The sequence below is a fragment of the Colobus angolensis genome, unplaced genomic scaffold (assembly GCF_000951035.1).
Source record: "Colobus angolensis palliatus isolate OR3802 unplaced genomic scaffold, Cang.pa_1.0 Scaffold91, whole genome shotgun sequence".
NCBI classification, from domain to species: Eukaryota; Metazoa; Chordata; class Mammalia; order Primates; family Cercopithecidae; genus Colobus; species Colobus angolensis.
In genome coordinates, this window is record NW_012123043.1 from 4,054,047 (window position 1) to 4,065,691 (window position 11,645).

The 11,645-nt window shown below is 52.5% G+C and overlaps 1 protein-coding gene across 2 annotated transcripts in view; it reads right to left on the reverse strand.

The window, feature by feature from the left end:
• The window catches only part of LAD1 (ladinin 1), a 31,607-nt gene extending 19,968 nt beyond the window's left edge, over window positions 1-11,639 (reverse strand). For both annotated transcript variants that reach the window (XM_011931727.1, XM_011931728.1), the window contains exons 1-2: window positions 11,575-11,639; window positions 1,455-1,598 (exon numbers count right to left, since the gene is read on the reverse strand). In XM_011931727.1, coding sequence (XP_011787117.1) covers window positions 1,455-1,598; window positions 11,575-11,612 — 182 coding nt within the window. In that variant the 5' untranslated portion in view covers window positions 11,613-11,639. The remainder of the gene's footprint in view (window positions 1-1,454; window positions 1,599-11,574) is intronic.
• Between the last annotated feature and the right edge of the window lie 6 nt (window positions 11,640-11,645).

An 11,645-nucleotide genomic window follows, 5' to 3' on the forward strand; every position in this document is an offset into this window, starting at 1 on the left:
GGAGGAGGGAGGGGAGATCAACACAGCCCTGTTCTCCCTTCTTGGGGGACTGAAGAAACAAAAGCAACACGAGAGGATTGTCCAAAACCCTTAGCACCCGGCCTCCAGCAAAAGGAGGTTATTTTCCTTCCTCCCCACCCTGCTCTCCATGTGCTTTCAGGCAAGTTAGCTTACTGTCTGAGCCTCAGTTTTCAAATCTGCAAATCAGGCTTGTTAGGAAGCAAAATGAGACTCATGAGGCTGCCCAGCACAGTCCTGGCATATAGGTGGCATTCAGTAAACCCCAGGCTCTTCCCCACCTCATAATCCCAAAATCTAGATGGCAAAACTAGCCCCAGGGTTCTTCTCCTCAGAAGTAAATTATAGGCTGTGAGCAGTGGCTCACACCTGTAATCCCAGCACTTTGGGAGGCTGAGGCAGGTGGATCACCTGAGGTCAGGAGTTCAAGAACAGCCTGGTCAACATGGTGAAACTCCATCTCTACTAAAAATACAAAAATTAGCCAGGCGTGGTGGCAGGTGCCTTTAATCCCAGCTACTTGGGAGGCTGAGGCAGGAGAATAGCTTGAACCTGGAAGGTGGAGGTTGCAGTGAGCCAAGATTGTGCCACTGCACTCCAGCCTGGGTGACAGAGCGAGACTCCATCTCAAAAAAAAAAAAAAAAAAAAAAAGGCAGCCAGGTGTGGTGGCTCACACCTGTAATCTCAGCACTTTAGGAGGCCAAGGTGGGCGGATCATGAAGTCAAGAGATCCAGACCATCCTGGCCAACATCTTGAAACCCCATTTCTACTAAAAATACAAAAATTAGCTGGGCATGGTGGTGCACGCCTGTAGTCCCAGCTACTGGGGAGGCTGAGGCAGGATAATTACTTGAACCAGGGAGGCGGAGGTTGCAGTGAACCGAGATCGCACCACTGCACTCCAGCCTAACAACAGAGCAAGACTTACTTTCAAAAAAAAAAAACATTAGTTAAATTATATTATAAAATTAGTAAATTAAATTATAGAGGGTCAGGGTTAGAGGGAGGCAGCCTGGATAATGAAAGGAGGTGGGAGTTTGACAGATCTGGATGGACATTCTGGCCCTGCCACTCTTAAGGTACATGATCTCAGTAAGTCACCTAAGTACTCTTCAACCCTGTTTCTCCACCTGTAAAATGGGGTAACAATACCTCTCTCCCAGGGATATTGTAAGAATTACGTGAGCTATGGCCGTAAAATGTCTAGCACAGCATTCGTTCATGGATGGTCAACAAAAAGTAGCAAGCATTGTTATGAAGAGGACAGAAGCTCGCAGGACTGAGCCTGGGGAAGGTAGGGAACTTGAAGTTCATCATCACACCTTTCAGCCTCATTTCCTGGACCCCAACTCCTTGAGCAGACTGAACATGCTGCACTTAGTCCAAGGCAGCCAGTCCATCCCCATCAATCAGGATGGAAACCTGAGCACCTACCTCTCAGAAGCAGAGGTCTGCCGGTCTCCATTCTGGCTGAGCCTGGGAGCCTCATCATCCGTCGTGGAGCTCAGATTGCGGTGCCGCCGCCTGCGCTCGCGCTCCTGCTCCTCCTCATCCTCCAGAGTCCACTGCCGGGCAAGGCTGGGGGAGGGGAGGAGAGGGTCAGCACAGCTGGGAAAACCCAGGACCCTCCCAAGGCAGGCTCCTGTAGGGCTGGGAGAAGAGACCAAATGCCCTCTAGGCCTGCATTGGCTACAGGTGGCTCAGAAGTGCTTGAAACGTGGCTGGTGTGAACCGAGGCATGCTGTGTGAAATGCACGCTGGGTCTTGAAGACCAGAGAAAAGTCTCATTAAGAACTGTGTACACTGGCCAGGGCGGTGACTCATGCCTGTGATCCTAGCATTTTGGGAGGCTAAGACAGGCAGACTGCCTAAGCTCAGGAGTTCGAGATCAGCTTGGGCAACATGGCAAAAACCCATCTCTACTACAAATACAAAAAAAAAAATTAGCCGGGCATGGTGGCGCACACCTGTAGTCCTAGCTACTGAGGAGGTTGAGACATGAGAATCACTTGAACCCAGAAGGCAGAGGTTGCAGTGAGCTGAGATTTTGTCACTGCATTCTAGCCTGGGCGACACAACAAGACTCTGTCTCAAAAAAGGAAAAAAAAAAAAAATTGTGTATATTGATTGTGTGTTGAAATGGCAATATTGTGGATATATTGGGGTAAATGAGCTATAGTATTAAAATTTTGTTTTTTCCTTTTTTTTGAAACATGGTCTCGCTCTGTTGCTCAGATTGGAGTGCAGCGGCACGATCACGGCTCACTGCAGCCCTAACCTCCTAGGCTCAAGTGATCCTCCCACCTCAGCCTCCCGAGTAGCTGGGACTACAGGTGTGCATCACTACACCTGGTTAATTTTTAAATTTTTTGTAGAAATGAGTTCTCACAATGTTGCTCAGGCTGGTCCTAGACTCCTGGGCTCAAGCAATCCTCCCACCTCGGCCTCCCAAAGTGCTGGGATTACGGGCATGAGCCACTGTGCTGGGCTGCTTTTTACTTTTTTTTAATGTGACTACTCAAAAACTTAACATTTTAGACTGGGCGTGGTGGCTCACACCTGTAATCTCAGCATTTTGGGAGGCTGAGGAGGGTGGGTCACCCAAGATCAAGACTTGGTGAAACTCTGTCTCTACTAAAAATACAAAAAAAAAAAAAAAATTAGCGGGTGTTGTGGCGCATGCCTGTAATCCCAGCTACTCAGGAGGCTGAGGCCAGAGAATCGCTTGAACCTGGGAGGTAGAGGTTGCAGTGAGCCGAGATAGTGCCATTGCACTCCAGCCTGGGCAAGAGTGAAACTCCGTCTTAAAAAAAACTTAACATCTTAAATGTAGTTCAAATTATACATCTATTAAGTTCCTACTAAAGCTGCAGGGCTTTGGATTAGACCGGGGTTTCTCCAGCTCACACTGTTGACACTTGGGCCAGACAATTCCATGTTGGGGGCTGTTCCGGATCACAGGATGTTTAGCAGCATCCCTAGCCTCTACCTGCTGGGTGCCAGTAGTACCTTCCCCAGCTGGGACAACCAGCTTGTTTCCTGACATTGCCAAATGTCCCCTGGGGGGCAAAGTCACCCCAGATAGGAACCACTGGGTTGACCTGTACTCTGGACCCAAGGATGGGAATGGGGGGCCTCCGTCCCTGGGGGTGACCAGGAACGTGGAAGGGCGGGCCTGGTCCTGCCTGAAGGAAACAGATGGACTTGCCAAGTGCCTTTCTCTTTTTGGTCCTGGGATTCTTAGGTAATACCCATCAGTGGACAGTCATGGAGGTATTTCCTCAGTTACTCAATTCCCCATGGAATTTCTTAGCTTTTGGGAAGGGAAGACTTACAAACAAAACCACTTACAACTGGAAAAAACTCCAATATCGCCTTCCCTTCACTTTCCCAGGGGCTCCTGGAGCCTTCCTCACCTATCAGATGGAAAGAGCTTCATGGAAAGAGTTGAGCCACAGAACTCCACAGAGTTGGCTGAAAATCCAGACAACTTTCACTTCTCCGGGGAGCAAGGGGACACCACACCCTACTTTTGGTTTCTGCCCCAGTCATCCTTCATTCATGGGGCCAAGCAGGCATTCTACAGTCAGTCAGCCAACCCCACCAGTCTATCCATCTACTACTAGCCCACACACCCATGTACTCAGCCACCCACCTGTTTCCACCATCTTTATCTACCTGCCCTACCTCCCACCTCCCACCAGCCCATCTTCCATCCAACCCACCCCTTCCAATCCAACCAAAGAGCAAATGAAAACTGAATGACTGTGACAGGAGAGTACCATGTCAGAAACTGTGTGGGGGTCACAGAACATGGCAGGGTCTCTGCCCTGGAGATATTGACAATCCAGTGAAAAAGAGAAGTGTGTCCACCACTAACTCCCCCAACCAAAGTGCAGAAGTTGTTCTGCACAGTGAGAGAACAAATGCTATAGGCCAAGATTATCAGAAAAGGCTCATGGAAGAGATGAACCTGGGCTGCATCTCAGTGAACAAACAGGCTTTCGATGGAGTGGGGCTGGCAGTCCAGGCAGAAGGAAGGTACCAGGGTTCAGGGTTTGCTGGGGGCGGGAAGCTGAGCTTCACTCTGGGAGACAGGAGGGGGTGTGAGCAGGGAAGTACCAGGCTGTGAAAGTCAGATGGAGGAGGCCTTCCCAGCACCTCCCTGCGGCTCCCCCTGCATTGTCTGCAAATCAGGTTAAAAGGTTCTAGAAAAGGCCTCTGTCTTGCCTCCCAGAGTTATAGCAACGACTGGAAGGCCTCCCCTTGCCACTGCCAGATGCCAAACTCTCTACCTTTTGCTGTCCCAGCCTCTCCTGCTGCCCAGCCCTAGTTCCCACTGAGCCTCTCTCCTCCGCAGGGAGACTTTGGTAAGGCAAGGTCAGGTGATCTGGTTTCTAGTCCTCCTGCCCTTGGGCAAGTCACTTCCTTTTCTCTTCCTCTGTTTTCCCTCCTAAAATGAGAAAATGAACCACATGACTGCTCTGATTTTTTTCTAGGTCCAGCATCCCCTGGATTGAGCCAATATTCATGAAAAAATTACTTTTGAGGACCTACTATGTGCCAGGCATGATTCCAGGGGCTGGGAACAGCCGGGAATGAGACCAACAGGGTCTTCCCCTTGACGGAGCACACTCCCAGCATGGGGGAGTCAGACTATGAGCAAGGAAACGAGCCCATGAACAAAATGACACCAGCTAAGTGTCACTAGGACAAGGGAACAAAGTAAGTGACATGAGAGAAGGTGGCTGGGTGGGGAAGCGCCCTCGGAGAGACCTGGTTCATGAGGAGGAGGCAGCAGAGCTGGATCTTGCAGCCAGTGTTCCAGAAGGAGGATCCAGCCAGTGCAGAGCCCGCATGTGAGGAGCTGGGTATTCAAGGGAAGATAGGAAGCCAGGGCCAGAGTGGCCCTCAGGGAAGTCAGAAAGGGAGGCAAGGCCAGAGCAGAGGGCCTTGGAGACCAGGGAAAGGACTTGGGTTTTATTCCAGGTGTGCTGGAGAGCCCTGGAGAGTGGTACACAAAGAAACAACATGATAGGATCACTGTATTGTTAATCACTCCGGCTGCTGTATGAAAAAAAAAAAATTGAAAGGGCTAGGGGAGAGGGGAAACAGGGGTCAGAAGGCACCTGCAATCCCACAGGCGAGAACTAGAACTATGGTGGCTTGAACTGGGGTGATGACAGAAAACATGGGGGAAAAGTGATAGATCTGGGACATGTTCTGAAGATACAGCCACTAGGGTTGGTTGTTGGATTGGGTGTTGGGTGGGAGGAGAGGGAGGAAAAGAGAAAAATCAAGAACTGCTAGATTCTGGGCCTGAGTTATTTCTGGAGCTGCCATTAATAACATGAGCAAGACTAGGGGAGGAAGAAGTGTGGTGGGCTGTTGGGTGGTCGTGGAGAGGGACAAGAAGGAGAAGGAAGAGCTGTGCTTCTGGCTTGTTCCAAAGGAGAAGACACCAGTGAAAAGCAAAGATCAAGACGCTGCAGCCAAGGAGCTCAAAGGAAACCAGAGGAGGGTGTTGGCATGAACAGGGGAGTGAAGGCCTCAGTCAGACACTGCTGCACCGGGAACGAGACCAGGACGGAATTGTGAGCACAGAGGCACCAGGTACCACAGGAAAAGCAGATGCCAGGACTGTGCCAGAGCCTGAGCAGGCTGGCAGGGGTAAATGGAAACCGAAAAAGGAATTAGTGAGTAGCAACAACTCTTTTGAGAAGCAAATAGCATAGGACAGTAGTGGTCGGGCACAGTGGCTCACGCCTGTCATCCTAGCACTTTGAGAGGCTGAGGCAGGTGGATCACCTGAGGTCAGGAGTTTGAGACCTGTCTGGCCAATATGGCAAAACCCTGTCTCTACTAAAAATACAAAAATTAGCTGGGCGTGGTGGCAGGTGCCTGTAATCCCAGCTACTCAGGAGGCTGAGGCAGGAAAATGGCTAGAACTCAGGAGGTAGAGGTTGCAGTGAGCTAAGATCATGCTGCTGCACTCCAGCCTGAACGACACAGCAAGATTCCACCTCAAAAAAAAATAAAAAAGCGGAGGTGGTGGACAGTAGCTAGAGGAGGATGTGGGCTCAAAGAATGCTTTAAGGTATATTTTACATAAATGTACAGATCTTAAGTTTTGCTTTTTTCTTTTTTTTTTTTTTTTTTTGGATGAGCAAACAGAGGAGAGAGTAGAGAAGGTCTTAGAGGGTTGAAAAGAGTGTGACTGGCTGGGCATGGTGGCTCACGCCTGTAATCCCAGCATTTCAGGAGGCCAAGATGGGAGGATTACTTGAACCCAGGAGTTTGAGACCAGCTTGGGCAATGAAGTGAGAGCCCCGTCTCTATATAAGAAAACAGTGATTGAGTTGTCCTGCAGTGAGAGAAACAACCGCAGGATAGGGTGTCTTTCATGTCTAGTGCCCAGCACGGCGCCTGGCACCCAGCAGGTGCTGACAAATGTGGAAGAGCAAGTAAGTGTCAATTTCAGGAGTGCTGGGCTCTCCTCCTCCCTACAAATTACAAAACCTCTGCCTGGATGCCAAGGCACACAAAGAGGGAACAAAGCCCACTCCTCCCCCAAAGGCAATCTGCCCGGCTGTCTGCCCAGGGAAGGTGAGTGCCTGCCCATCACCCCAAAGGGAAAGGAGGTGCCTTTGGAGGAGAACCTTCCAGACCCTCCCAATCCTGCCAGCAGCACAGCTCTTCCTGGTGAGAACCTCAACCCCTCCTCTGGCAGTCACACCTCTACTTCCTCAGGGGAGATGGAGAGGAGCCCAAATCAAACTTTCCCCCTGTGACCTTGGCCACGGAACTTAAACAAGATTCCCCTGGGCCTCTGCATGACTCCCGTGAGCTCTGGGTATTTGTAGATTGAACATTCATCATTCATTCATCCTTCATTCACTACACACAAACAGATGCTCTCTTATGAGGTGGGTTCCAAAGTTCCACCTCTCCTCGGTTTTCTTATTCAGACTTAGAAACGCCAATTTCTGCTGGCTTACATGTGAGGCCACATCTCCAGCTCCCTCCTCTGGATGCACCCCATCCCTTATCCACAGCCTGGAAACAGCTCTTGCCCTCCAAAGCTGAGGGATCCAAACACTGGGGAAAGTGACCCACAAAGCCCAGAATGCCTCTCCCCTGACCACACCCACAGCTGGCTGAGCTGGAGCCTCCAGGATTCCTAGGTCTTGAGCCACCCAGCTCCCACATGCTACCCTCAGCCCTTGGGGAAGTGGCCAATTTGTTTATCCTCCTGTGGGGCCCTGGATGGTGCATGAGCACTCAGGGCCTGGTCTCCTGGGGGGTCTCCAGGGCTGAGCTGCAGGACTCAGAACCCAGGGATCCTTGAGTGTCCCCAAGCTTTACACTAAGACCCCACAGCTCACCCAAGGTGACACGGCCACCATCCCTGCTGCTTGGCAATCATGGGGCTGCCTTCAACCCTGACATCTGGCAAAACAGGAGTCCCTACAGCAGCACCACCCCACCGTGGGGAGAAATGTTATCTCGGATAAGCACAAATCGTGAGGGAGGGAGGGAAGGGCAAAGGCCAGTCCCCAGGAGGGGACTCAGTGGGTACAGTTGTTGAAACCCCAGTAATAAATAAAAAATTGAGGGCTCAAAACAGTGTTGGGCACTTGTTGAACATAGTGAATACGAATAAATCCATAACTAAAGGAATAAGGGGGGAAGTGAGCACACTCGTGGAAGTGCTTACTCTAACACCAGTCACTGTTCTAATACCCCTGGCATTCATCTTTACAACAGCCACTGGGTGTGGTGGCTCACGCCTGTAATCCCAGCACTTCAGGAGGCCAAGGCGGGCCCATCACTTGAGGCCAGGAGTTCAAGACCAGCCTGGCCAACATGGTGAAACCCCATCTCTACTAAAAATAGAAAAAAAAATAGCTGGGTATGGTGGCGCACACCTGTAATCCCAGACATTCAGAAGACTGAGGCATGAGAATCACTTAGAACCCAGGAAGCAGAGGTTGTAGTGAGCCAAGAACGTGCCACTGCACCCCAGCCTGGGTGACAGAGCGAGACTCTGTCCATCTTGTATATAAACTCAGGCTCAAAAGAGTTAACAACTGTCCCAGGATTGCACAGCTAATAAAAACAGAAACCAAGATTTAAACATAGGTCAGCCTCTCAAAAGCACCTACCCTTAACCACCATACCAAGTGCCAGAAAAGGATGTCCAGGGAGGGCCGGCCCTAACCCAGAGTGAGCTTAACAGCTGAACCCTCAGGGGAGGGAACAGAGGCCCAAGAGGGCATCTAAAGGTGTGGTATTCCCCACCCCAGGACAGGTTGGGGCTCAGGGCAAAGCCTGGGAGGGCAGAAGTTTGGGGAAACCCCATGGCCCATGCAACGTTGATCTTCAAACCCCAGAGCAAGGCCCAGGGTGAAACCTGCAGGCCCCAACAGCTGGGGAGGCTCAGCTGCTCCTACTAGCTGAGGCCACAGCACCAGCCAGCTGCCCACCACTCCTTCCCTCTCGACAACCCTTTCCCCAACCTCCTGGCCTTCATTTGGGGACACACATCCCTCTTGGTGTCTCCACGTAATGCTGCTATCCTCCTCCCCACTCCAGACTTCAACTCCATCCTTTGGAGATAGAGGTCCTCTTTTTCTCTTAAATAATTCTAAAGGACATTCTGCCCTGTTACTCACTAGGGAGTTTGTTTTGACCTCTCACCTGGGAATTTTCTTCCTAAAGTCTAACTTCCAGCTATTCTGCAGCAACTGATGGCAGGGATTTAAGTGAAGTGGTTAAAAGTCATGTTTAGCAGTAGAACCCATTTTCCCAAATTGAATCAGACAGAAGCCCATTATACAATAGATCAAGTCTCAGCTGCTCTGCTTAAAGCTGGGAGAGGGTGAGAAGGCTGCCCCAGATGCATTTTGTGGAACCCTGGGGCTCAAGGAGCATAATTTGCAAATCTCAGGGGCTGGGGATAGGGAAGGGAGGACAGAGGACGGATGGGAGGGCATGCCCATGACCTTGGCCAGTCTCCTGAACCTGAGCAGGGCAGGCCTGAAGCTCCCCTTCTGCATGGTCACTGTGGGGGGTAACTCAGGTCTCTTCCAGCCCCAAAGGTCTAGAGAGAGGTGTCAGGAGAACCCAGGGCAGCAATTGGAAGTAGGAGGGCGGCTCAAGGCCCAGGCAGGGAAATGATTAACCACTGGCTGTTCAGTCCCAGGCATTCTCAGATCAACCCCTCACCCCCTGCAGACAGGCCTGGCCCAGCCTCACTGGTCACCAGGCCAGTCCAGGGAGAAAAGGACAAGGCCTCTGACCAGGGCACCCAGCCAGCCAGCTCACGACTGCCCCCCATCCCATCCCAGGGCTGGAGGACTTGAATTTCTGCTCTATGCCAAGGATGGGCTGCAGGCTGGCCCCCAGCTACCCACCCACCTCTCCATCCACCTCCCCACCTGGGACCATGCTGTCACACCCTAGCATGGTCCTCCCCAGCCCAGGAGGCTCCATTGACAGTGACTCACAGCCCTTTCCTGCCTGCCCGCTGAGGCTTGTTCACCCAGGGAGCGGAGCGGGAGCGGTCCTCTGTTCCAGGTGCCTCATCAGGGTGACTGTTGGCAGCAGCTGCATCTGCCCACGGGGCTCTATGAGGGCTGGGACCAGGCAGGGAGGGCAGGCCAGGGGCTCCTGTGGCAGGACTGGTTCCCCAGAGCTTCCCTGGCACTTACCCTGGACATCTTGTGGGAACCTGGCTGTACCCACACGAGTCCGTGTCCATCTGAGCAGTGGACAAGCTTAGGCCAGACCTTGCTCCCATTTTCAAAGTTCCAGTGCCCCAGCTGCCTCCCCCCACACACCCCCATGCATATCCAGGCATGCTTTCAGACACAAAATCACATATATCCCACCAGACTATGAGCTTCTGAAGAAGGAGTGTCTGGTTTGTATTTTTAACCCAATGCACAGTACTGAGGTCTTCAGTAAACAGTTCAACTGAACATATGCAGACTGACAAGCTCAAGACTCAGCAACCTTAAGAACCAACTCCACACGCAGATGCCTCATCTCTTCATAGGCCATAAACACACTTGTCCACAAGTACGCCACACACACACACACACACACACACACACACACAAGCATACATTCATAGGCACAGGTAGGCCCACATCTAGAAGCAAAGACACTCCCACATCAACCCCCAGGCACACTGACCCACATGCAAAGTCCAAGACCTTGACTCCTCAGCCACACCCTCAGCACAGACCTTCCTCTGTAGCAGCCTGGGTTTATTTTCCAGAGCACTGAGTTCCCTCCATTCGTGGGGCTTACCTTTTCCCCTCTCTAGAGCCCATGGGCTGCCCACAGTGCTTCAGAGCACTGTGAGGTCTTGAGGGTCTGGGGAGGTGGCCCCCACTCCCAATCCCAGGCGATGAGCTGCTAAGCCTGAGACAATGAGGTAGTTCTGGAGCCCTTAAGGGAGGGCGGGAGCGGGGTAGAGGACATACTAGAGCACTGGAAAAACCTGTGAAAGATGCCTTGATGGGGAAAGCCTGCAGGAACCAAACGGCTGGAGGGTGCTGGTCTGCACCTGGCAGAAATAGCCCTGGCTCAGGAAAGGCCAAGACCCAAATGCCCACCTGGGAGGAGCCAAGACGCTAATGTCTACCTGGCTAGAAAGGGATCAAAAGAGCAGGCTCCAGCTCTGGGCTATTCAGGAGCCTCAGTTTCCTTAGGGACAAGATGCGGGAGGGGGGTGCCCAGTGGAGGAATGAGGTGAAAATGCTCACAGGGGGCCTTCTTGGGAGAGGTGCAGCGTTGCTCCAAGAGAAGTCAGTAGAGGTCACCAATCTCCATGAGGGGTGCCACCTCTGAACACCCGCCTTCCCCAGGCCTCTCAGACCCTGATAGGATGTCCAGTAGGCAGGGAAAGGATGCCTCATCCCCTGACCCTTTAGGAGACCAATGTACAAATATTGCAGCAGCACAGATGAGGATGGATACTATCTTAAGGTTCCCAGCCCAGATGCCACCCCAAAATGCCATGCTGAGATTTTGAGCCTCCTTAGTGGGAGATGGGTCTGCTTCCCTCCAGTCCTCTTCACTGACCCCTCCAAGACGGCTCTCCCTGCCCCTCCACCTCCCAAGAGGGGCTGTGGGACACCTCCCAGGGGTCCTCTCCGCTGGAGACACACGGGGGCAGTGAGGGAGACTTCTCTCAGGAATGAGGCTTGGAGGTTACTCCTGAACACCTCCACAATCCCCCAAAACGTTCCTTCCCGCTTCCACCTTCCACAGGGAGGCCATACCCCAGGGGGCGTCCAGGCTGGGGACCAGCCTTCCCCCAAGTACCCTGTGTGGGACCTCAGGCCCCGATGGGAGAAGACCTACCCTGTAACCTCAGGGTCCCCGAGTTTGGCCCCAATCCTGTCTCCCGCGAGTCGCAGCAAGACCAGGGTCCAGCCTTGGTGTCAGGGTCCCAGGCGGGAAGGAGGCCGGTTCCCGGGGAGAGGAGACCCAAAAGCTCCCCGCCGACCCCGCGCCCCTCCTGGCTCCCTCGGGCGCTCACCTGGACAGCGCGGACCAGTCCTTCCTGCTGACAGCCATGCTGCAGGAGCCCCGCGTGGCCGCCCGCGCCCC